The 27,774-nt window shown below is 41.2% G+C and overlaps 1 protein-coding gene across 1 annotated transcript in view; it reads right to left on the reverse strand.

Moving 5' to 3' along the window:
• Positions 1-27,774, reverse strand: part of uvrag (UV radiation resistance associated gene) — a gene marked incomplete at its 3' end in the record, with an annotated part of 91,710 nt that overhangs the window by 52,641 nt on the left and 11,295 nt on the right. The window contains exons 7-12 of the mRNA XM_083910771.1: positions 22,331-22,436; positions 18,355-18,481; positions 9,206-9,290; positions 5,875-5,962; positions 5,102-5,162; positions 1,361-1,526 (exon numbers count right to left, since the gene is read on the reverse strand). Of these exons, the coding sequence (XP_083766897.1) occupies positions 1,361-1,526; positions 5,102-5,162; positions 5,875-5,962; positions 9,206-9,290; positions 18,355-18,481; positions 22,331-22,436 (633 nt within the window). The remainder of the gene's footprint in view (positions 1-1,360; positions 1,527-5,101; positions 5,163-5,874; positions 5,963-9,205; positions 9,291-18,354; positions 18,482-22,330; positions 22,437-27,774) is intronic.

Consider the following 27,774-nt stretch of genomic DNA (forward strand, 5'->3'; position numbering starts at 1 on the left):
GGAGTCTCTGATATTTTGGGGGTTAGCTGCTGAAAGTTATATTGTATAGCTCTAATGAGGTTGTGTTCATTCACTATAGGTCCGTATCTGCTTATGCAATGACAAAACAAGCACAGCTGGCAAAACCATGGATGCGGCACCATGTTTTTACAAAAAATATAGAAACAAATGACTCGCCGTCATCATATCGAGCCAAACAGTCATGATTACGCGCCATCAGGCAAGGTCTATCTTCGCTGCCATTAAAAAGGAATTGAAAACTGTTTGAAAGCGCTCCGTTGGTATTTTTTTTCCTCTGAAGTTTAGCTGGCACTCTCTGGCAGAATCGGCAGCTTCTAAAAACGGTTGGTGCTGTGTTGAGAACACATGTGGGCCCAACGCTAAATGAACTGAAGAGCTTGTTAGACAATAACGCCGTCATGCTACAGCCGTGAGAATAGAGCTCCAACTCTGAACATCACAACATGCGATACAAATATGTGAAACTAAATAATATTTCCTGGGCTCCAGGGCCGCAGAACGTAAACATGGCGTCACACGCGTATTTTTAGCGTTGGCGCCTTCAATGCCGTTAACCGCAGTTAGCACGTTAACTGCATGCCGCGTTTCCATGACGTGTGACTGGAAAAATACACGCGTGACGTCGTGTTTACGTACCGTGGCACCAAGCACTGTTTACCAGTTAGCTCCGATAGCTCCTTTAGCAACGTTAGTGCGCCTACAGTCGAACTGGCGCGGCCTGTTTATAAGACGAAAAGAGCAGCGCTACAAATAACTAGCATACCTGTGTTTTTAACATTTAGCATTAATTTGGAGACTCTTTTTAACTATCGGGAGTCGTGTAAACATGACGTCACACGCGTCTTTGAGTTAATGTTGACGCCGTTAACGTGCCCAGCACTACTAAATAATGAAGTCCACACAAAGGCCCTGTTCAGTAAATGAGCCATTTCCAAGAATAGCACCAAGTACAGGTCTGAATGTACCCAATGCGTCACAAAAAAAAAAATTCTGAGGTAGTTTTAGGACGCGTGACCACATAATTCAACCCCAGAATGCATTAGAACTGTCGCACAGCTACGTGTCCCCTCCCCGCTTACTAACCTTGATTTATTTGCCGCTATATTGAAAACTTTGACAGCAGACTGTCGATTCATCAATTCAATCATAATTTTGTCCTCGCAAACACACATGACGTCAGTGTGTATTTGAGTACAGCACATATGTGAGGGATTTGATCACAAATGGTCACAGGAGATGCAACCAGGTCACATGTCAATACAAGGTGTAAACGGCTGTCTCTGAAAGACGCCACAGAGCTAAAGAATCGCCTAACATGTGGATTATCACATTTACTCACTCTCTCTCCTTCTCCGTGAGTCTGTCGGTGATTGTGTCCTTGATGGAGGAGCGTGAGCCCTTGTGGATCACTGGATATCGAAGAGGGACCTGCAGGAAGCATGAAATCATCAGGACCAGGTGTGCCGTGTAACCCAGGGCGACTGCAACACTCCCGTCATCCTTTGCTGCAGGAAACAGAGTTAAAAAGAAGAAGAAGTGAGTCACACATTAAGTAGAGATTTGTTCGACTGAACCACAAATGTTAAGGTGGTCTACAGAAAAAGTCTCCGAACCATATAACAAAAATTAAATTTAGCATTCTCATCATGAAGAGTCGGTATTTTATTATTTCAAAAACCTCAAGGCATGTTTTTGTTTGGAGTGCACTTTCATGACAGGAGGGGGGGTCAATTGTGTTTCCATAAACCATGTCCACATCTTGTGAATCCAAACAAAAAAACGTATAAACACTGAACCAGAGATGCCTTGGCCGAGTATTCGCAGGAGGAAGAGCGGAGATGCATTCATGTGGGGAAGTGTTTTGAAAGTGATACAGAATGTGGCACAGCACACGCAGCATTGGAAAACACCGTCTGTAGTGGGATACCCAGTTTTTTTGAGATATACACGCTTGGGAAGCAAACGCATCATGTGGAATTGTCCTTTTCAAGGCCAAAGAACTTTAAAAGTTCTGTTCTCCGACAAGGAAAAAGAACAGCAAACCGTCTCACTTGAAGCACAGAAAACTGGTTTCAAGGTTTAAACGCTAAGTGGTTTCACATTTTCAAACAGCAGCAGGAAACCGCCTGAGGCAAAGACGAAAAACACAGTGGTTTTCATCCTAATGCTTTGAAATAATAGACTGTGGCAATATTGAGTGGTCTATTCCTTGGCTCATATTGTGTGTTTTCTAATTTGACACAAAACGCCTGCTTTGTGTCATCTTTCCAGCAGCTGGAGAACCTGGAGTAAACAGCTTCCTGGCCTCTGGTGCTCTCGCATGATGCGTCACACTAAAGGGATATATCTGGTCAACTAAAGGACAGGCTACTTACTACTATAAGCGACACCTTAGGGTGCAACTGGAGACTGCTGATACCTGGTCAGGCTGAGCTGACAAGGGAGGCTTAGGTAAATGCAGAAAGGTAGATGGGCTTTAGTGCCACCCTGCTCCACTTTGACCCCCAGTGGGATTAGGACTCCAACTAACTTTGACCCAGGCTGCTGAATGTGGAGCATCCTCCCCTGTAGGCCCACTTAACCCGACTTCAATACAGATCCAGACAGTTCTGGACTTGAACAGTCTGTCTCAGAACTGTCTCTTTGACAGACCTCACACAAATGAAAGCAGGGGGGTCAGGAAAGGGGTAAAATGGAAAGACAGAATGAATGCATCTTGTATTAGTTTCCATGACTTCTCTACACAGTCTCTGCATGTAATCTCTACATGTAATTTGGAAAATGCATGTCACAAACCCCAAGCCGCCTAAAACTTGGTTTGAGGGCACGTGTGAAAAGGTAGTTATCAGTAAACGCATCAAGATGCTCTCCAATAGCCCCTCTCTATCTTCTGCCAGAGCACATGCACACTAGTTTACTCAGTGCTGGGTGTCCAGCTACACAGGACTGACAGAGACAGACACAGTTCTCCACCTTTTGGGAAGAAGGGAATGCTGCAGACACAGATTTGCTGTCACTGCTGTGCACATCCACATGCTTTTAAAACATGTCGAACAGGTGGAGTGTAACAGCGGGGAGCACAAGGAGAATGGCAGAGTGGTATTTTCTGAATTATGGCTTCAGAGGCCTGCTTTTTCGCACCAGCTGTGAGGAGATGGAGCTGAAGATTGTTGAGTAGACAGTGACTGGTGTGTTCTCGGCGTTAGACAAGTGCTGCAGACCAAAGCTAACCATTCGCTGCCCTCGCAGTCATTCCACACACCCCCTCCGCCCCCACCTCCTGCTCATCTGAGCAATTGAGAAGTCACAAAGTCATCAAGTTTCCAATCGCTGTGACAGCAAGTCCCATTTATCACAACACGTACAGCTTGACAACTTCCCTAACCTACACCAGCAAGAACGATAACAAGGGCTTTGTGGCAGAAGCTTCCTGCTGACAAAACACTTTCTGATATTCTGTTGTGTCATACTTGTTCCCGTCAGATCTGCACGGAAGTCAGGACATTCATTTTCCTGAAAAAGCTACATGCGAGGCAGCCAACATCTGCTAAAAAGAAGTCACTTCAGGCATTTTATGCAACATCTGCAAGCTCCCAAATCAAATTTGGGGATATTGTGATGGTCGAGTGGAGAACACAGCAGGAAAATTCTGCAAAACGAGTGGACAAGCGTCCTGTTCCTGCACGCTCACCTTGACATTTCAGACGTTTCCCTGCTGTTGTTTAACTCAGACAATCTCCTGCTGCAGGACAATTTTAGAAACTGTCCCAACCCATTTTTGTGGGGACATTTTTTTTTTGGTGAGTGCATGAATGAAAGCAGCTGCTGTGCTTGCATAACATTATTCGATGAATAAAACAGTCCATGGGAGGGAAAAGTATTGGAGGAAGAAACAGGTGGAGTCGGTGTCAAAAAATAAAGAAATACCTGGGTACAGGACTTGCTTGGTTCAGGGGCTTAAAGTTTATCACTTAACTGCTTCGGGATAGATTTTAGTACACTACTGTTCAAAAGTTTGGGGTCACCTATACACTTTTTTGGTGTTTTCCATTAAAACTCACACTTTTATTCATCACGAGAGTTGCAAAATGAATAGAAAATATAGTCAAGACATTGACAATAGAAATTCAAAATAATAACTTTCATCAATCATCCAATAGCCTTCTAGCGCGATTAGCAAACACAATGTACCATTAGAACACTGGAGAGATGGTTGCTGGTAATGGGCCTCTATACACCTATGTACATATTCCATTGAAAACCAGACGTTTGTACCTAGAATAGTCGTTTACCACATTAACAATGTATAGAGTGTATTTCTGATTCATTTAATAGTATATTCATTGAAAAAAGGGCCTTTCCTTCAAAAATTGAGCCCAAACTTTTGAACGGTAGTGTACGTCCGTCAGACAATTTGAAGATTTGAGTAAGGTTATGTTTATTTGTAAAACAGCCCCAGCTATGTGGATTTGCTTATATAACTATTTCTAGGTTGCGGTCGGATGTGTGACCATCGCAAATAAAATAATATATCAAATAAACTGCAGGGACATTAAATGTCTGGGCTTCTTCAAGCAGGGCTTTTGAAATCCTAATAAACCCTAATATTTGACATAATAATTGACGACACACAAATTCACCCAGCAAGGTATGTGGACCCAATCTATTTGCATTCCACGGACTATATTTGCTGAACGTATTTACACTTCACGAGTTCAGCGATGGCTGACGACAGAAAAAAAAACAGTCGCCATGTGTATCTAAATTGAGATTTTAATTGTACGAAACGAGTCGCATTAAAGTCGGGTGTCAATCTTTCCTCGCGGGTAAATATAGTGGTCACTACTGATGACACGATTATGCCATTATGTCTTTTATGCATTTTAATAACACACAAGTAATTATAACATCGTGTTTTCAGCCCACATAATGCTCGAAATTGCCGCGTAAGAGTCGCCAAAATGATGATATCATAGCTACTGTATCTAGGATATTATCTGCCAGACATTTCCATTAAGCCATGAGCATTCAAGCTAAGACAAAACATTCGTTCTGCATGCACACACTCACAGCAAATTACCTTGAAAGTCTTCAGAGTTTGGCAGCTTGACTCCACAGATGACATAATCGGACTGATTAGCCTGTGAATTTAAAGAAGAAGGTTTCTTATTAAAGATGAATCAGAGAGCAGACGCAGAGAAGATGAAAACCTACACGGAGCACTTGTTTTTAATCACAGTCATTGTCAAAGCGGTGTCAGCGTTGAGTTTGTTTCATTATATGAAAATAGAGTATTGGAAAAACTCACATTGCTATGTTACAGTGATATGGTTGGGATAGTCATTATGATGGGGGGGGGGACTCAGGAATTTCCAGCAGATGACTTGAATAGATGTATTGTAAAAGACTTAACCTTTCTGGAATGATTGGAGGGACTGTGAGGGGGAAGAAAATACAAATATCATCAATATGAGTGATAAAAATGTGTTATCTAAGATCTGAAAGATGTTTTTCTCCTGTTTCTCGCACAAGATGTGGTCAACGGAAAACGTGCTGAGAGCTGCTCTCATTGTGAAAACAAACTTAATCAAGCAAGAATGTGACTGGTGTTTTGTTGCACCTGTAGTTTCCCTGTCAGTAATCCAACAAACAACCAACCCGACTTGAATTGAAGTTAAAACAGGCAAACCTGTTTTGTAGATTAGTCACAGAAGAGTAGTTTTGTTTGGACGAAGTGGAGAAAAACAGGATTTTTTTTGATCAAAATGACCACATGTCCTCACGATGTCGTGCATAATGCACAATATGGTGCGGCCCTGTTGCACAGGAGTGTACCATTACCGTCCGACTCACCACTTGAATGGGGTAGATGTAGGAGAGCTCGGAGAGGAGCTGACGACAGCGGAAGGTGAGCTGGGCGTTGCACTTCAGAAACTGCTCTCTGGAGAGACAAAAAACAGACACAAGGACGACACTGTGAGACAAAAGAGCAGCGGACAACAAAGGAGAGCACAGAGCGACTGTGACTGCAGTGAAGCTGGAGGAGATGGGAAGTTGTAGAAATACACCAGGAGAGTTATTGCTCCACTGGGAGCCACTGTAAGGCCTAAAGGGTAACGGAAAATACGATGAACAGGCAAGAGTTTATATGTGCTACACGTCGATGTGATGGCAGGTTAATGTCAGTTTAAGGCCCGTCTGCTTTTTGTCTGGGCCACACTTGGACGAGTGCTACCTGAGTAAGTGGCTTATATAAATTTTCGGGGCTGTTAACAAAACCACAACATATCTGCCAAATTACAAGCAGTTTTATATCCCCCAACAGGACAGCGCTAATTAGCGTTGCAGAATCAATCATCCCCCCCCCCCCCCCCCCTCCCTCTCTGCTTGTCACTTTATCAAAACACACTGGAAGACGATCATGAACCTGTGGGAAGTAGAGAGAAGTCCCTGAGTTTGGCCCCAGTAGCTGTCAGTGTCAGCTGTGGTTCGCCCTGAGTTATGCAACGCTGAGCGAGAGAGACTCCATGTTGTTTTTGGTGGGAAATAATATTCTTTTTGTATGAGGCGCGCACACACAACCACATTCACCAGTGAGATATAATACCGCACAAAACAAATTTATTTGACATTTCTTGTTGCCGCTCAAGCGACTACTCCTCAAATTGTGGCTGAATCGATGCACAAATCTAATTGTAAAATACCAGCAAATAAGGGTTTGAACAAATAACTGTTTTGGGCCGAGGGAGAACATAATGTTTTCTTCACGTAGCTTCTTTAAATTTCATGGTTTTTCAAAAAATACATCCATTCAAGCAACACGTGTTCTTAGTTATGCACTTCCTTAATTTTAATGAAGGCTTTGCCTGTATGAGAGGCTTAAGGGACACAATTAGAGCTGCAACTAACGATTATTTTCGTAATCGATTAATTGTTTGGTCCATAAAATGTCAGAAAATTTTAAAAAACGTTGATCAGTGTTCGTCAAACCTGGAAATTCCGATGTTCTCCAATGTCTTGATTTGTCCGCAAACCAAAATAATTCAGTTTTAATGATTTCTTTGTTATGTGGAGCAAAGAAACGAAGAAAATATTCACATTTACGAAGCTAAAACAAATGGGCATGGATGAGCGAATGGAAAAGTCAATTTCTACAGAGCGTATAACTCAAAGAAAACAAAAAAAATGAACCGTGAACCATTATTACAGATACGCTCCTGTTACTGCTTATGTCTGAGTAACACAACAACATTATTCCCCCCTGATTTAACCGTATTTCTTAAGTTGATGACTAACGTAACCTGACTCGTGACTGGATGGCGTGGGGTGTGTGAGTCTTTCTCCCTTTGGATGTCTAATTCAATACTTACACCTCTTCTTGTGGGTAAATGCTGCCTCATTAAACGCAGATGAAAAGAGGTTTCGGTGAGAAAAACCTTGATTGAATGTGATGCATCCTCCCAGTCCGGGTTCCTCGCCTTTCACATGAATTTCCGATTTAGCTTCGCCTGTGGTTAGCAGTCTCTTATCGTTACGCTTTCCTTGTGTGCGGCTGCTTTGTGTACGCAAGAGAGGAGAGTGATTGGTGTGTAATGACAGTCTGACCTGGTCTGTCCAGCAGGATCTGCCACTTCTAATACATTAAGCCATGATGTAAGGCCTTTACGAAGCTTTTGTTTGTGCATAATGTTTCTGGTCACTGCCCCGTTCAATATACGTCCATAAACACAAAAAAGATTTGGTCTTTATCTAAATATCAGTCGAAACATGTAAATTCCAGATGCGATCGGGTTAAAAATCACACACAGGAGACGTACACAGGATGCATTTTAATGCCAGGTGCCAATGGGGCTACTCCTCACGATCCGCCTTTGACCAAAAAATTTGAAAACCAGGTCTGAACGGGGGCCCCAGACCGTAAACAATCTAGACCTAGATACCCGATACGGTACAATCTGGATATGAAAAGCGTTTTAATGCCAGATGTAAAAAGGAGTCTCAAGAACGTTTATGTTTTCAGTGCACTGACATGAATAACTAAACGTATAATAATTTGACTCTCTTTTTACGACATTGCAGTAATCAGTTCAATTAGACGTGTTCAGTGTTAAAGAGGGAGTATGTAACTTTTTGTTGTTGTGGTGATGCTTTATTCTGCCTCTGTTTGGTCTTTTTTTAAACATTATTTGTATGCTGCCTCCTTCATCTGAAAACTGGCTCTGCCAGGCAATACTATCAGACCTGACCAAAAGGTGCATTTGTCATTTAGGTATATACACCAGTAGTGCAGGGGCAGACTGAGGAAAGAAGCGATTTCAGTCATACTCCATGATTTGCTCTCTTGACATAAAATGAATAACTTCCTTTGTGCAGCAAAGGATTTCACCGGGCAATATCAGTGGTTTTATATTTGTTTATGTTTAAATGTAATGGACTACAGTTTTAACAAGAATGGAGAAAAGCTGAGAAAGACAACTAGGATTTCTTCCCCTGCTTCAAAAAGCAAAGAGGAGTCCTTACAATATTACAACTTCACGTTTGGCTAACGTCGTTGTTGTTGATATCTGCTGCTGGATATCTTTGCTGAAGAAGACTGGTAGGTGACGTAAAGTGGTGGGATGACCGTGATCGGATAGCAATCTGATCTTGATGTGGACACCTGAGATGCATCTTAATACCAGGTGTAAATGCATGTGGTGAAACACTATCAGATCACAGAAAGTGCATTCTAATGCCAGGTGTAAAAAGGGCCTATAAGTTAGATAGTAATTTTCTGTATTCATTTCCTCTTTTTTTGGTCTGAGAGGCCCCACTCGCCTTCCTGGGACTCTGGTTTACTTTGAGACTGCCAGGTAATTCTCCAACGAACAAAGCTGTGTCCAGCATCCTCTGCAAACGTCTCAGCATGGGCCAAGGCAAACACAGTCTGATAGGGTTTTTAGCACAATGTGCAAACCCTGAGAACACATAAATAGACAGTGCCAGCCACAAAAACATCCCCTTGTTTTGAAAGTGCAAGGTGGGAGGCAGAGTGCAGGATGTAATCTCATCACAATTCAATATTGTAGAGCAACACGCTGGATCACACCATTGAGTGGGCCCCCTGGCAATGAGGGAAATGCATTTGAAAAATGTGTTTTCTTTGCAGAAATAAAGCAACGGCTAATTACAGGGTTACGCGTACCTCTTGGCGGTGCATTCTTTCTGCAGCTTGGTTAAAGATTCTCGCTCTTCCTTCAGACTCTCGTGCTGAGCGGAGAACGCTTCCTCTGAAAGAGAAAAAAGGAGGAAACAATCAGGTGTGTGTGTGTTCTGCTCCACTTCATCTCAACAGCCAGGTGGGCTTGTGTTTCACTGGATGCCATCCACCGTTTAAAACCTGAGAAACATGAAACAAAGTCGTTTCACGAAGGCCAAAACAATTTCCTTTTGACAACACGCGAAAATAAACAACACATGTATGCAGATTACAGGATTTGTCTGACTCTAAATACAGAGCTGGCTGAATAAATAAAATCAGACAGATAAGGGACAGCAATGATACATCTTGAGGAAGTTGTGCAACCGCAATATTGCCGAGCTCACAGTAACTCAGTGTAGCATGAAACCATAAAGCAGCAAAGTATAATTTAGGGTTATAACATTTAGTATTTCTCCAAACACTGTATGTGATCAAATAGCATCACATATGGTACGACGGAGGTAAATGCAACAGGAATATGAAACTAAGATTTCACAAAGATAATGGGAAAACGTTGAATAACTTCATGCTGCAGCTGTCTATTTAAATTCATTTTAAGGTTTTGTTTTCACTTTATTTCTAATTTATTTTGCTTTGCAACAGTTGCTGCATATGAGCCCGATTATAAATAAATAAATAAGAAGAAAGGATTTCCTGCGCCACATATTTAACTTCTTAACGGAAGAAAAATGTTTGCTTATTTATTGTTCTCATTTTGTTGGACAACTAAAACAAAAAAAAGACATAAAATGCGTATTGTTCAGGGCTCGTAATATTCAATAATGTTAACCGTAGTCCTAAATAAGAGCTCAGAAGATTTTTATTATTTGCAGCCTTTTACATGGAATGTAAAATAACACATGATTATAGTGAAGTTGTGATTTATAAAAACATGTCTTGAAAATAGCTGGTTTTCATATTAAAAACAATACAAGGCCGCACAGAAATGGCAGTAAATATAGTCAGAAATGTTACAGTACCGAAAAGTTTGGTCTTATGATGATTTATATTGAGAACTGTGGTGCGATAATTTGTCATAATTTAAAAAAGTGTGAGAAGTTTGGAAAACACTGAGCGAGGACCGTCATCTCGACCACAAAGCAAAAATAATAAAATGATCCCAGAATCAATGATCACGACGTGGGAAAAACCTAAGAGTTTGCGGTAACTTGGTGAACACTGAACAGACTCGATGTTTTTCAAGTGCAATGAAGGGACTATATTTTGAGTTATACATTGAAATATAAACCTATTTCATACAAGTACTGCGCAGAGGGTATGGATCTGCACAACAATGCAGTCTGCACATTTTTTCCCAGGCACATTGTGGACCTAAAAATAGGCCGAACACACGTCTTGTGAGACCACTGAGACCTTGACCGCCCAAATCTTAAAAAATTTACCCAAGAGTCTAAGAGACTATTTGTGATAAATTTAGACTAATTCTCCTGATGCGTTTGTAAGATAAATCATTCACGGTTTTGTAAGGTCACGGCAGTGACGCACACAAGTCCATCCCTGTGTCCAAGCGAGCGTTTGGGCTGGATTTAATCAAATTTCCTCCAGGTGTTTTTAATACATCGTGTTCATAAAAACACGGAGGTCACGGTGAGTGTCGATCTTTAATCACCGCTTGGACATTTGAATGAAACTCGAGGAAATTATTTTAAGATGAGTGTGAGGCATTACATTCAAACACATGTTGATCTGTTGTGACCTCACAGTGACCTTTGGACTTTCATCACTAAAACCTATTGGTTCATGCTAAAGGTATAGCGGTGTTAAGCCGTCAAGTCGCCCGGTGACAGTCCCACACTGCACACAGGAAGTGATTCGTACTGTCAAGACAGATGAAAGCATCAGTAACACTGTGCTGTAGCACTCAACCGCTGGACTGAAAATACAAAGAAGCATCCATAAAAAGTAAATTCTCTTGCTCAAAAACCCAGTCATTCAGCAATCAGGTCTGATAGTATTGCTTGACATAGCCTAGTTTTCAGACTAAAGAAGCAGTGTACAAATAACGTTGCATAGTTTCTGTTCATAAAGATCAAACAGGTGGAATCATAACTTCCCAAATCAGAAATTCCTTAAAGGCCTTGAGAGAATTGGACAGGCGGACACAAGGACGACCCGAAAAAACAAAATGTCTCTGGTCACAGGCAACATAAAACCTTATTTTATTTAAAACAGATGTGGATTACAATAAACAGGAATAAATAAGCTGATCTGAGTTTCCTCTGCGTTTATGTTTTACTTATTGTAACCAAATGCCTAATAAAAAGAAACAAGAATCAGAGAATTAACATTTCTTTTGCATGAAAAATTACTCTTAATCTTTTTAAGCTGTGGTCGACCACGAATATAAGACATATTTTAATTTGTGTGTAATTACACGTCAAAAGATCGCATAGGAAGACGAGGTGACGCCTATTCTTTCAAATTTGACTCAGCCTTGTATTCATCTGCATGCATCAAATTGATCATTCCACATTTTTGGAGGGAAAATATGATGATTCCAGTCTTAAGAAAGCCTGAGCTTCATCTTTAGCGGAGAGCGGGACGACTGGAGCTGGCAGAGAAGTGAGTCCTGAGCAATTAGACTGTCAAATCACACGTGTGATCGCACGGATCACAGCACCTGCTTTTTATCACATATTTCCACTCACGTCCAGGCTGCTCGAGCTGGTGTGAACGGTGTGAGGATGAAAGGTAGAGGGAGGACTCTTTCTTTTCTTTTTTGCGCACAGAGGGAGGGAGAAAATAGAGGTACTCGCAAGTATCTCCATCAGATTAACGCAGAAGACAGATAATGTCAGACAGATCAGACAGACCATCCTTCTGTAGTGAGTGATGACATGAAAACACATTTTAACACCGACTGTACAGTACAGGCCTGCCTGTATTGCAGGCGTGCTTTCATGTATTGCCCAAGTATGTTTCATCTGATCTGCTCAGCCCTTTAACCTGTTCCAGTTCCAGTTCTGCACAGGTTGACAACATCATAAAACGCAGATGTATACACACAGGGCTTTCTGGCGATTAAGCTATATTATCTTCTATATTATACAAGAACAACACATATATAACATTTAATGTAATGCCATAAATATGATTATACTGAAGCGTATGGGTTTATGTCCTTGTTTTTAAACCAGAGCTCTTCCTGTGTTAATCAGAGCCAGTAACTGGGCCGTGATAAAACCTAGGAATAGGAATTGCAGTTAAAAGTTTAACTGATTAAGAATTTATTAAGTGATTAATCGACATCTGCATCTGTTTCCTTTTGTCAGTGTGTCATTTATTTGGGAAAAACTATCTTGTCTGCATCTAAAGTCTGACGTAACCCTGGTGTAACACGAGGAGCTTTTCATGCACTTTTTTTTGTCTGTTTGCTTTTAAAATGCCATTAATTAATGTAATGTTTGAATTCAATGTATATTCTGCCTCTGTAAAGTACTTTGAATTGCCTGGTGTCAGAATGGTGCTATATAAATAAACTTGCATGGCCTTGCAGCAGCCTCATTGTTTAATTAAGCACACATAAATTATGTATATATTTACAAGACGCAAACAATTTATGGTTAACCGTTGTTTGTGCAGTGCATAAACATTGCATTGAAATATATAGGTCTTTTGTTTTACGTCTAGTGAAGAATGTTAAAGGTGCCATATGTAAGAATGTGGCCAAAATACCGAGGTCTTTTAGGTTTCATTTTCTGACATAACTGGCAACCGGTGGTTGCTCTGCAGCTGAGACTCTACTGACTGCAATGATTGTTAGACAGCGGTAGGTGGCGCCACATGCCAAAACATGATTTCAAAACATAAGCATGATTTGCAGTCTGCAAAATATTTTTTTTAATGCAAATATTTTGTCTGTACTGTTTTTGTTGGTGGGTTCAGTTTGTTATACGAACATTATTCCTGAGTCTCTGTGACATATTAGGAGGATTTTATGGCAAGTTGCTTTAGATTTATTACATAATGCACCTTTACATCTAATGATATCCTGTACATGTTATTGAATTATATCCCAGCCCTATAAGCAACAAAGTATGAATAATATGATACACACTCAGTATAAGCTATTTTTTCCATTGTTTTGGATACAAAGTTTTGTACGACAAGGCCTGCAGGGTTCAATAGGAACATAATATGGTGATTTTTAATATCAAAATGACAAATTTAAGCCTAAAAAGTTGTCTATTCCAGACAGAAGATCGGTAAAAAGAAATGCTAGTGAGTCATTAGTCAGAGTGTTGGCCTGTCAACGCTTATCCTGAGTCAAGATGGCAGCTGAAGGGTGTAGATGTGTTAAGCTGAGCTGCTGCTGCTGCTGCCGCTAAAGTAGCCCTAATGATGATAGCTTCAAGATGAGACCTTCTCTCCAAGGTGACAAATACTTAGGCTCACACCATACCTTCACAACACTGTGCACCTCACACTTCAGAAACCCAACCGCTGACATTTATGGCTTAAGAGCCCTGGCGGTATGACAGAGCGTGAGAATAACTACCTTTACCAAAGTACAATAAATGCCATTTACAGACCTGATTTATGTCTTCTGCTTAACGTGGAAGGAGGTAAATTAGACGGGAGGAAATTGTGACAAGAGTGTGACCCCCACCAAAGCCAAATTCATTCAATCTGCGGGGCAGGAAATAGTGACTTTTATTTCAAATTCACAGCTGTGAAACAATCTTTTCGGTCATGCTCAAATGTCCTATGTTATGCTTTGTGTGGGAAACACAGCAGCGGACTTTGCCGGAGTATGTGTGCATGTGAAGAGGAGAAAGACAAGCATGCTTTCGACATTCTAGCTACGATTTCACTGCCATTAATGTAAATCGGCGTGTATCAAACAGCTGGTCGTTAACCTGTCGACGGGGTGACAGTGACCGCAGCACATCCATATATTGTCTATCGCTTCATCCTCCACATGACGGCCGCTGTTGGTGCCAATCCTAGCTGACGTGGGACAAAAGGCGGGGTGTATGGCAAGCTCTTTTTTAAGACTTAAATTGACTATCGATGACTTCATTTTGACAAGTCAAAACTACAGTTTCCAATATCTGTAATTCAGTTTTTATTAGTGCTGGGCACGTTAACGGCGTCCACGTTGACGCACATTGACGCATGGCGCGTTTGCATGGCGCGTTTGCATGACAACTGACCGAAAAAGACGCCTGTGACGTCATGTTTACGTGACTCCCAATTGTTAAAATGAGTCTCTAAAGTCGCGGTAAACTTGCTCTTAAACAGACCACTCCAGTTCGACTTTATGCGAGCTAACGGCGCTAACGGAGCTAACTGGCAAACGGTGCCTGGACTCTGGTGCCACGGCATGTAAACATGACGTCACATGCGTCCAGCACTAGTTTTTATTACATAAAATTACTACAGATATCAGCAACTGAATTGTAGATAGCAATAATGACAAACCCCATACACATGAACGGGAAAAGTGACGTCATTTTGACTTGAAACTGAATTACAGATATCGGAAACTGCAATTTTGACAAGTTAGAATGACGTTGCAGATATCGGCAGTGATACCGGACGAAACTCAAGCACACGCATGCAAACCTGGGTGTTTTTGCTGCAAGGCAACAGTGCAAACCACTCAACAAATGGCTCCACCAACATCGCTAACGGAGTAATTTGTGTTTTGAGAGTGAATTTTGGAAATAATATTAATTTGCCAAAAGGCAGGGATGGGAAGACCTCACGGCCAGGTACCGATAAAAAAAAAAAAAAAAAGAGCACGACTAAGAAAAGAGATTAAGTCCATATGAGACAGGGATTTATTGCATTGCAATGTACTTCCACAAGCTGTCAATAAAACTTCCAAAGAAAGCTGTGTCTCATAAGCACTGGAATGTGTGAAAATTCCACAAATTAAACACTAATTGAACCAACATTGACATTAAAATGGCGATAAAAATGATTGTTCCTGTTACGAAATCTGTGTTAAATCTTCTTGTTTGTGTGGGAAAACAAAGGTTTGGAATAAAAAAATTAAGCTCTCCAATTGATAACATCACATACATCTCCAAAAACGAAAGACATGATTAGATGGAACAAACAATGTCACGGTGCCAACCTAAATATAAACAGACACATGTCAACTGCTGTATGGGATACTGTAAACACCTGTCTGTCCTGTGTGTAAATAATGCAATTTTTTTTAACATCATGAAACAAATGTTTATGTGCATGCTAGCTGGAAAACATTAAAACGCAAGTAGGGAGACGAGAATAAGCTCTGCAGCATATGGTTTTTGCTTTTGTATTTTGAGTCTGAGAGGGGGAAAAAAACACAAACAAAATTTCAGACTGGCTCTTTTCAGCCAGATACTTTTTCTTAAATCTTAAAACTGCAGAAGGATTTTTTTTTTTTTTTAACTTAATGAGCACCTGTCCAGTCTGTTAAGACGCCATGAAAGAGCTGCAGAGAAGGAGGGCAGCAGCATCTTTTGTTTTGGCCCTAGACGGAGTGGTGACAGGTAAAGAGGCAGAGGATTAACAGCCATTTTAAAGAAGTGCAGCACAAAGAAAAATTCCCCCTCTGCCTCTTAGTACCTCTCAGTGTTGTGTCTCTGGGTCAGTGTGTGAGTGTATGTGTGTGTGTGTGTGTGTGTGGACATCGGCATTCAGGTGCAGCCTTCACAATAATCATCGACAATCCCCACTGCAGGTTGGCGGCTCAGTGAGATGCCCTGCCCTTTGGCCAAACAGCAAAAGTTTCTTAAAAGACAGCATCTGGACAACTTCAAGACAAACACCACTGGTGATGACAAGAATACGGTATTAAGTGAGTGCAAGGAATGCATTTTAAAGAACTAAACTAAATAAAAAAGGCGGGGGAAAATCCCCTGTATCCACCTTCATGATTAACGAACAAGTCTTTTATTTCATTATGAAGTGAAACAAGCAGCAGTAAAACACTCCTCAGCTCTTAAGACTTCACACGGTTAACGATACGACACTGTTGCACCAACACTGTTCCTTTAGTGACCTGGCACACGCTGCAGAAACCACAGGAATGGCTCTATATGCTGTACGTGTGTCGAGTGACTGCAGTGCTCTGACCGGGCGGATTGACTGAGGTTTCCTGTATGTGACAACACTCTCTACTATATGCTCTGCTGTACGCTGTGATGAACAGGTAACACAAGGCACACACACATACTGTCTAGGTCATGACTGATGTGTTTAGAAGTGAGATTTCCCGAACAACAAAATCACATGAGTGACATAAGCACAGTGCTGCATGTACTGTTAAATACATTTACAGAATATTATGAATGAAGTTTGTATTGAACTTCGCCAGTCGCCAGGATGACAGGAAAAGCAGATGATTGTTTAGTTTCATCCACAGCGTTTTAAAATTGTAATCTACTGTATATATTACTACTAGTCATACTACTCATTTCATTGTTTTTACTATTTTCATTAGTTTTGTAGTGTTTGTTGTCCTCAGTTATACTTGTCTCTTTTAAACCCTTTCCTCTTTTAGGTTTCTTTGCAGCATCAGCAGTCGTTGCCAGCACCTGAGTAGCTTTCATTCTACACATGGGACACACATGCTGTTGTAGAATAGCCAATAGAAAGTGTTTGCCTCTAATCTGCCCTGTGATTGGTCAAAAGTCTTCCCAGATTTCTTCGAGAATAGGAATAGAGCTCAGGAAAAGGGTGCAGGAGTGGTTTTCTTGCACCGATTACTTGATGCACGTTGTATTTGGTCACAGAATAGTACTGAATAGATTTAATCTTATTACAATTGTAATGAAAGCCTGTGCAATTACATAACAGCAAAAAGCTGCATTTTAATTCAATAAAAAAAACTTTAGTGGGTGTACAGCATTGCTTTGCTTTATACTCCCTGTACTATGTTTGTACACAGCCTACAGGTGAGATGTGTGTCACTGTTAAGTTTTACAACAGTATTTTGCAATGTCTTTGCATTACTTTGAAGTTTACAGTTTGCATATTCAAATTAAGTTATATACCTTTAAAAAGAGATCCGTCATCTGTGCATTTTCTTTGACAGCACTAAGACTACCATACAGACCTTTGCTGAATTTATCATCATCACAATTTGTACTTTTGTAAACAATAATCATAATATTTTAACCAAACTCTTGCAGCCATATCACACACAACAAAGTTCAACCGTAGACTCCGCAGTAAGAAGGTTCCTGGTTTGAGTCCCATGTGTATGTGTAGGTTTCCTCCGGGTATTACAGCTTCCTCCCACAAATTGGGGTCAGGATAATTGGAGACATTAAATTGGCCGTAGGTGTGAATGCGAGTGTAAACGGTTGTTTGTCTCTGAGCTGGTGAGCTCTTTCGCTCAATGCCAGCTGAGCAGAATTATCAAGGATTTCAATAAAGGAACTCAGTTCATAAATGTTTTAAAATTAGTCATAAACAAAGGAATGATTGTGTTATTCTGACAAAAAATTTATTATATCCCACTTAGCCCAAAGCTACTTCATAAGAAAACTCTCTCAATTCTCTTCAAAATTAGTGGCTGAAACAGACGTTTGTGGTTAAACATGAAAGGTTCTGGGACTCTGGTGAGAGTGTATTAAGTCACGAGCTGGATTTGAGTTATGAAGCAATTTAAGAGACAACAAAATGAGTCGCAGAAAGCTCAGTGCCTTTCATTTTTATGACTGCCAATGAGTTCATGTTAGTTCTGTGCAAAAAAACCACTGATTGATGCATTGACTACATAGAGCTATATGAGCTTTCATGTTCTGTCACATGGTTGGAGCAGTCACTTATGGGCGAATGCCACTTAGTTTCTAATGACACTGTGAATTACTTAAGTTTGAAGTAGATCTCGGCAACATTTCATTTGCAGGGCTGACGCAACAGATTATTTTACTTTAAGATTAATCTAAAGAGAAATTAATACCCATCAGTCATGTGATTGTACCTTTGTTATATCCTTACATCAAGTGGCACTAACTGAAGTCATCTTGACAACTACATTATTAAGAGCGCTGCATAAGAAGAACAAAGCAGTCAGGATCAGTTTATGTCCCACCCTTCTGCATGTCGTATGAATCCCATTTTACCTTTCTTCTGAAGCTGAGCCCTCTCCTTCTGCCGCAGGTCGATCTCCCTGCCGAGCGCCTTCCTCTGCCGTTGCAGCTCGCTGCGCAGCACGGCGATACGCAGCTGCATGCACTCCCGCTCTTTCTTCTGCTCGCAGCAAACGGTAAACAAGACAAGACAGACAGCCGGGGAGAGAAAACAGAGAGGAGATGATGCATTAGGTCAAAACCATTTTGGTGTTTAAAAACGCTTTAATAAAGACCTGCCAAATTCCTACTGAATCCATTTGAGTTAAATTGGTCCAGATGTGTCAGCATGCAAGCATGAATGAAGCCGACTGTCAAACTTGGACTAACAGTGTCAAAGATTTTGTTCAATCGCACACCTTTATACTGCACCATGCTTATTATTCAATTGTAATAACGTATAGCATTTACGTGTATTGTCAAGTTGTTTTGACAGGTCAGAAAAGGAAATAACTACTACAATGAATATTATTAATAAGGTCTACATACCATAATTTTCCTGCTATAATAGCTAGTTAAAGTTTGCCACATACAAGGCATGTCCATGCTCAAGCTTATAATGATATGATCACTTTGTCCACAAACCACAATGATTCAGTTTTAATGATTTCTTTGTTTTATGGAGCAAAGAAACCAGAAAATATTCACATTTAAGAAGCTGAAATAATCAGAAATAATCCTGTTTCATGAATGAAAAAACCCTCAAACCGATCAATCGATGATCAAAATAGTTGGCGATTCATTTAGTAATCGATTAATAATGGATTATTTGAGTAATTGTTTCACATTTATTCACAGCATAGATATCAAAGTGCATAAAGTCTATGTATTGAACATGTATGGGCCATCCTTTAACGTGGCTCTCTCCACCATTATCCTGCTGTAAAATCACTCTTCTTTGGTGTAGTTTCCGCTCATTAATTTGGCAGGGGACTGTTAAATCGCCTTAATTTGTTAATGAAAATATCGATATTTGCACTGGCATATTGATTATCGTATTGCATGAGGTATCACCAAAATTATATAGGAGTTTATGCCAGAAAAGGTCCTAAAAACAGGAGAGTATACACACACACAAACCCTGGTCAGAAACAACAATTACTTCACACCTCTGGTTGAGTTATCTGTTTTTATCTCTGTATAAGAAAACATTTACTTGGCGCCTCCGTCACCACATGCTCCCTGACTAGCAGCAGCATCAGTGCAGGTCATTAGTCAACATCTTGCCCTCTCTATGGGACGTCCCTTCATCAGGCTTCATGTCTCTATTTTGTTTCAGGGCAGCCTGCAGTGGGCTAACCGGCTAATGAGGACCAGCACAAGGGATTCATGGACAGATGGATGGGAATGAGGTCCAGAAGAGATGAAGGAGAGAGACTAGAGGTTAACAGAACCATACAATGAAAACATGCAAAGGGAAATTTAAGAGTTGACGTCCAAGGACCGCGTGGATGACGACAAAGAGCTGAATAAGCTGGATCAAATGGAGGAGAGGGGACATGGAGACATGATGGATGACATGGATAATGAGGGAATGGGAGGGAGAACACTTTCTCTCAGGGATAACAGAGCGATTCACCCCTTGTTGTTCACTCTGTATCTTGGACAGCGGCATCTCTGACACGCATAACCACTTGGATAACAATCGTGGGCCGGGATCTGAGGAAACACAGATATGCTTCTTCTTGAAGACTTCTGAGGGTTTTGTGGCAAAAACATCGAGTGGTATCAGTCGCGGAGTGAAGACTGATAGAGCCTCCATCTTCGCAGTGTGTGTCGCACCCTGATGCTCGCATGTTAACCACCACTGGCTTTGGCACGAACCGAAAAGCCTCCTACACTTTCACTGAGCTGCATAGTTGACGAGTGGGTCACAGCCATGCGAGTCTGTGTGTGCGAGAGAGAGACTGTAAACCACCAGCAGGGCCCGTCTGACTCCAACTGAACATCAAACAGCAGTGGGTCAGCTGAGTAAATAAGCAGCAGGCGTAGGGGGAGCATGTTATAACCCAGCAGATTAATGGCAGAGAGTGGGTGAGAGGGTGAAAGGGCCATGCACTGGGGTTGGTGGCCTCCACTCTGTCCTCCTTTGATCCATGCTCACTATGACACGCACAGAAGGATCATACAGAGCTGACCAGAGGCACTGAGGGAAGCCCTTAGAAGAGCCACACAATGCTCCACTCACTCCAAGTTGGCGGGTTTTTTTACAGAAAGGTAGAAGACGAGGATTATGTGATTTATTAGCTGATGTGAGCTCTGAAAATGGTTTTAATGAATATTTCACCGAGGGGGAAATATCAGAGACAGGTTTTTGAAAGAGAAGAATGGAGCCTCAATGTTTTTGTGGGAAGCCTAAAGAAGGCTATAGTGGAACTGCTTCAATGGATTGGGGGGTGACGTCTGGGGGGGAATGGAACAGAAAGAAAGAAAGAGCCATATCAAAAGCCAGCGGAGAACATAATGGAAAGTAACAGCTGTAACAGCTGTATGAAGAGGCACTCCAAACCGTACATTGGGTATCTGTGCAAAACCACAGAGGGATGTCAAGAGAACTGGCAGTTCAAGAAGTCAGAGGCAAAACTCTGAGACTCTTCTCTGGTTTTCCTACAGTAGTGAAGACAGTGAAAGTATTCGTTGATGTTGTAGCTTCTTCCCAAAATGACAAGAGCAGAATGATCATTTGTGGCAGGAAGTATGGGTGTAAGAACAGGATCATTAGGAACAAAACAGACAACGAAAAGCAAACATCAGAGTTGCAATGATGATGATGATTTATCGATGACTAAATTAATCGTCAACTATTTTGATCCATTCATTCTTTTCTTTTTTTATGACAAAAACAAGCTTTCTCATTTCTCATATTCTTAAATGTGAATAATGTCTGGTTTCTTTGCTCCATATAACAAATAAATAATTAGAGCTGATTAAATTTGGTTTGAGGACAAAACAAGACATTAGAGAACATCATCATGTCGCAGTTTGGGAAACACCGGTCAACATGTTTTCACAGTTTATCGACCAAACATGTACTCCATTAATAATGGATGAAATAATTGTCAGATGACTTTATAATAAAAATGAAAAAAGCAGTTTCAGTGTCAGTGACTTCTGGGAAGAGTCAAAGAGTCAAGACTTTTATCAAGGTGCTCTAGCACTTGTAGGCCACAGTCGTTAGACTAGATCAGTAATATTTTGAATATATATTGTCACATGATCCATCCTGTGCTCATACAATTCTTTGCAGTGGTATATGGTAGTTTGAACCAGAGAAATATTCTAAATACTCTCAACATCTTGTGTTGTGACATCCAGAGAGACGGGGGGGGGGGGGGTTTGAAATGCTGAGTGAACACCAAAACATCCCTGATGAATTTCAGCATGTAAAGGAATGTAATCCCGGTATGTGACGCAGGCAAAGTCTACCTGGAGGAGGAAAACACCCAAGTGTTTCTGCCTCAGGGATTTCCAAGCACAACACAGCAGAGTAGAGGCGATGGGGGGGATTGGGGGCTGCTTTTGAAGTGAGTGTTTACCATAAACACAATGTCAATTCGGGGATCGGTGATGCGTTTTCACAGCTGTGGAGATGCCAACTCCGAAAATGTTAAATATACAACAAGAGGTGGGAACACAAACTTCTGACCTAGACTTTGGTCAGAAGTGTTGATGGTCATGGTTTCATGGAGCCATCAAAAGTATACAAAAATATAATAGTTGCAAAAAGAGTGTAATATTATCTAACATAGCTTTATAATTATATCTGGGGATTTGCCCAATAAAGGTTTTTAAACCCTGTTTTTACCTCAATAGTGTGCTAATGTTTATTATTAGCATGGAAGCAAATCAGGTAAAATGTCAAATCTCAAATTGCACCTCATCTGTGCGTATTTTTGTGAGTTTTCTATGATAAATTCACAAAATAAACTGGAAGACTCAAAAGGTAATGGTGCCGAGTGACTGCGCTAACCCGTTCCGTGCAGGCCGCCGTCGTCCGCAGCTTCTCCTCGATCTCCTTCCCAATCCTCTGCACTGTCACCTGGGTCTGCTTGATGGCTCTCTGGGCTGTGTGAAGCCTGCCAGGGGGGAGAGAGCATAAAGTCATTATCCGGAGCATTGTTTGTTGCCACACACTGCACCACAAGAACAAACCCCATGTGTTTCCAACAGGCCACTAAATTTGCAGCCTGAATAAAAATTTAGTGTCAGTGTAATGACTTCACCAGCAACTCATTTCAGCTAGCTTGGATGTCTAAAGTGACTCCTTTGAAGGCATCAAAAGAATTATGACTGTCCTCATAATGAGGAGTCATTGTGCACTGTGTGTTTGTTATCCCTCCTCATTTCTTTTTCTAATTTACCGGGATTGGGCCTCTATTATTTCCGGCCAAAAACTGTAAAAGTTAACGACTACTTCTGGCACCGAACAAAAAGGACAAAACAACACTGGAAACATTCCTACTTATAAGCATGTATATTTGATTGGACAAGACAGGCCCCAATAAAGAAACTCCACAAACCTAATTGGAAACATATATATATATACATAAAAAAACACAACCATCACAACAACAATTTATAATTTTTTTAAATGATTTCATCACAAGAGTTCAAAAGGCGAAGACAACTCAAAGCTTCGACTTATCGACTGAGGCCAAACACAAACAGACAGAGGCATGTTTTCAAATGTTATGTCACTTCACATTTAGAAATTGATAACACGATTTAAATCATTGCTCACAAGGGCAATTAATATGCGTGTCAGATTTTCTTCAAAATAAATTTGCCCTTCGTCTAACAACCAGCAAAACGGTTTTCAAGGGTTTTCTAATCATCCAATAGCCTTCTAATGCGATTAGCAAACACAATGTACCATTAGCACACTGGAAAGATGTTTGCTGGAAATGGGTCTCTATATACATATAGATATTATATTCATTGAAAAAACAAAAAGTGCTTTTCCTTAAAAAATGAGGACATTTCCAAGTGACCCCAAACTTTTGAACGGTATGCTGTCGTACATATGCCATAGGCCTGTGTGCTGTGCTGTCATGCTGCTACACCATTCAAACAAGTAAACATTACAATCTATCCAATAAAAGAAACAGAGACAGAAGGGACCGAGCTGGAACGACTAAGAAAATAAAAGTTCACATAAGACAAATAAGTCAAACAAAGTATTTTGACTGTCCACAAAAGATTTTAAGATTTTCCTACACCTGGACCTGTTTTCAAAGAAATAGTGTTTCAGTGCTCCATGTGGATAAAACACTGATTTGATAAAACAAAAACAAAAAAATGTAATTTTCATGTGGACAGGCCCTTAGAAGTTGGAGGTAACAGACACACGAAACACACAGTGTCTTCTGCCACATCCACACTACTCTGTTTCTGTTTAAAAAAATCGTCACGCTGATTCGTCACGCTCGTGTCACATGAACCCCCTTCCCGGAAGACAACAACAACGGGCCCCCCAACCGCCAGTGGAGAACGCAAGATGAAAAAGGATGCTGGTGAACTTGGACTGACAGTACTGACAGGACTCCCAGTCAACGGTTTACTGTGTCGTTAACGTCGTCTTCCCGCGTCACGTTGAGGAACAGCTCAACTCCATTGCGAGTCCGAACAATTCTCCCATTTTCCCATGGGGCGCCATTGTCTGCCTACCGCAACCACAGTGATGTTATGTCTGCCTGTCATCGGATTGGCCATCAAGGCTTTACAGTTACGATGATGATGCCCCCTGTGGGCTTGGCAACTAATAGCACTTAACAGTGGGTGTTGGTGTTTTTGTGTGGACAGGGGAGGGAAAAGACCTAGCTAAGCAAGGTTTGATGTTTTGTACCTTCACACATGGATGTGATGAGGTTGAATGAAGAGTATGATGAAGGGAAGGGATTTTATTAACTTTAACGAAGAGGAAATCCTTCAGCTTCGGGAAGTGTCAGTTGCTAAATGCCTCTGCTTAAGACATCTGGACCTCCCCAAATCTTCTTCCATCAGCTCCCAAGGATTCCATCACATAGCGACAAACCCCGCCTCAACACAACCCAAGGGACACAAACGCCTCACCAAGAAAACAACAGTCCCACATGGTGAGAACAAGTGGCAGAGGACAGACACAAGAGGAAACTAGCAATCAACAGTCAAACTGTCAGAGCGGGGTTAGATCATCAACTTCTCACTGAATGTCTCTATGCCTTCCATATGTCACCAGAGTTGGATTGCATTTCTTCATAGATACAGAATTGCTTAACTGTATTGAGCACGCAGCAAAGCACACCGGGATCTTGACACTTGCTCTCCATGATAACATGGCGGCCAACAGTGACAGAAGGCAAAACGGATGTCGGCCAATTTAAAAAAAGGCTCATCTAGTAAAATCTACACCTGCTTAAGTCTATGATATGATCTGTTTTCCATCTGGAAAGTGACATTTGTAATCAGCTTACTCTTCAGCACCAAAGTCCAATGAGCGAGACACCAGTAGGAATATGAGATGGTGATTAAAGTACACATAATAAGAGTTTGTGGTTTGGGTCATGAGGGGTGACATGCATAGGGTTTTCCTTACATAAGTGGTTGCTTTAGTAGAAGAAGAGGGGTATTTTATTTTTGATATTCTGCAAATCCTGGGGAACTTTTTTCATTAAGTAACCCATCATCTAGGTATTTCTGCCTCTTTCTGGCAACTAACCCAGGAACAGAAACTGCTCCAGTGATGATATGAAGAAATCTTATGGGGTGAAGTCCAACAGTAAAATAATTGCATGCGTTTTCTTCCGTCATTGGAATCATTCTGAGGTGACAGCGATAGCAGTCGGAGATAATTTTCTGGAAAATCCAGGCAAATCTGTTTTGACAGCTTCCTCTGTTTAGGTGATTGCCAAAGAAAAATCTGATACGGCCTTTTTCCCCGCAGGTGAGAAGAGTTATCTCTTCTCTCCTTTTCACGCATGTCTGCCCCCTTATCATTCCCAGAGTCTTGGCCTAACGCCTTCCCCCCGTCATCCTCCTTAACAAACCACGGTCCAGCAGGGGGCAGAGGGGCTGCTACGCTGCACCCTCATTAGGACGAGAATCGAATCAGTGAGCGACTGTCCAGAGAGTGCCTCCACATGAGCCATGACAACTTTTATTTACCAAGAGATGAGAGGCACTTGAAAACTATGCCTTGAGGGATTTACAGGAAGTTATGACTGAGACTGTGCACTCACCCATGATAAAGATAAACATCAGGAAAACAATAACATTTTCTCCTTTGACTGTGGCACTAGATCCTGCAGGGGTGTGAGATGAAACTCGTGCTTTTGAAATGTACAGATATTTTTGATAACCTGAAACCATCTAGTAAAACATCTTAAATGGGGGCCTTTGGGTACAGTTAAATCTGACATTGGTGGATATTTTTCCATATTTAAAAAGGCATAAACATTCATCAGGAAACGGAGGAGCCTCTCCACCGCAGATCTCCTGCTTTCTGTTCATTTACCTTTACTGATTATCTTAAAATAAATATTTGCCATGGTTTACATGTTGTGTTGTGTTCCAGCATCTGCACTTTTGTAATCAGCACTAAGAATTAAAAAAATAAATAAAAAAATCAGTAATTGCAGATGTGTCAGCTGGCTAACAGAGATAAGCAATGGAAACTGACCAAGACACACCAAGAATACACTGTTTTTTCTCAGGCAAAATAAGAGGTAAACATCAAGTCAACCACATTTAGATGCCTGCATTACTCAACATCTCAAGTGAGCCATGTGAGACCTTTCTGTCCTTCTTATTTCCAGGAAACAGCCCATTCATGGTCAACATCAGTGCAGAGCTTTTGTTTCTGGTGAAGAAAATTTGGGTGAGAGAGGAAACACAATGCAGGGATTTCGCCAAATGAGAGTGGTGCCCCCCTATATCAGATGTCAGTGATAAAATGCAGTGGTTTGAATTCAGTTGGCATGCTAAAAAGCCATTTTCTGAATGCATTTAACATCCAGTCCTCCAGCCTCTCATCACATCACGCAAAGTGTGCCCTCTACACTTGTCAAACAAACCCGGGTCAGGGGGAAAACAAGCCCAGTGACTAATGACTATACAGCATTCATTTCCAGCAACCATTTTTCAACCAGCACAGGGTGAAGAGGGAAACCAATTAACCGATTCAAAACAAGCGCTGGAAAATCGTGCGGCATCAAATGGAGGATAATGTTCCTCCATATCACACCTCTGCAGAGGACAAAGCAGGCTGCACCATAGTCAGAAATGACCACAAACAATATAATAATTTATGTCGCGGGGGAATCATTGCTAAAGAATGTCAACAGATTCCACCACGTGATGGCGGTCAAAAGCTTTAGAACGCCTGTATTTTTACACACCAACTTTTCTAAAAGGAACTGAAATAAGTAAACAGAGAGCGTCTGTATGTATACATACAGTATATATATATAGTAGTGTCTATCAGAACTGTGAGGAAAATGCAAGGAACAACAACAACAACAAAAATGGTTGGTGAGGGCTTTCGTCTACAAACTAGAATGCATTTCCGGGGGAACTGCAGAGTGTGCTTGCTCCGGTGCATTTCACTAATGCGAGCCCAATGATGCGTGGCAAGGCAGAGTTTAGATGCTTCCTCATAGTGGAGTCCCGAGTTCATGTACAAAGTTTGGTTTCGATACGTGAAAGCGTTCCCGATATATGACCTAATTTCCTGTTTGGCGGAAAATCCTTCTGGTAACTTTTGTGAGGCTTGGTCCAAGGATCGTGTATGTCAAGTTTCGTGAAGATCGGACAAAATTTGAAGGACAAGGGTCAGTAACACAATCTTCAATTTCCACACTACACCGGTTCCGGCCGGACGTTCCAGAGTTGGACCGGTGGAGATATCTCAAAAGGTCTAGGAGCAGGAGCTGACCAAAAATCTGGCTGACAGGAATAAGAAAACTTTAAGAAGGACAATAGCAACACAGTGCACCAGAACATGGGATGTAATGCACTAGATGGAAACTTCACATGATGAAAAGCAGCACAGTCTCCACTCCAGACTTACACCCGCTGGAGCTGATTTAGGACGAAGTGGAGAGAAGGTCAACCCACAAGTGTAACACATTAGTGGGAACTTGTGCAACAGCGTTGGGGGCAAACTCTGTAAACAACGTTTCATTTCCATTGTAGAAAGAACAACCGTAGCGAGTGAGTTTGGCTCCCGGAGGAGTCAAAAAGTTAACTTCAATTTCAAACCCAAGAAGAAGTTTCCATGATTCGTTGTTTTTAAAATCAACTAATGTGCTTTAATTCCAGAAACACCAAGACATTACACTAAAATATAACAGGTGGAAAAATTGACAGGAGTATACAAACTTCTCCGAGCGGTAGTGTGCAAAGAACGGTGGATAAGATTACAGGAGTGAAATGTCT

Source organism: Microchirus variegatus, assembly GCF_963457635.1.
Source record: "Microchirus variegatus genome assembly, chromosome: 2".
In the NCBI taxonomy this organism is placed as follows: Eukaryota; Metazoa; Chordata; class Actinopteri; order Pleuronectiformes; family Soleidae; genus Microchirus; species Microchirus variegatus.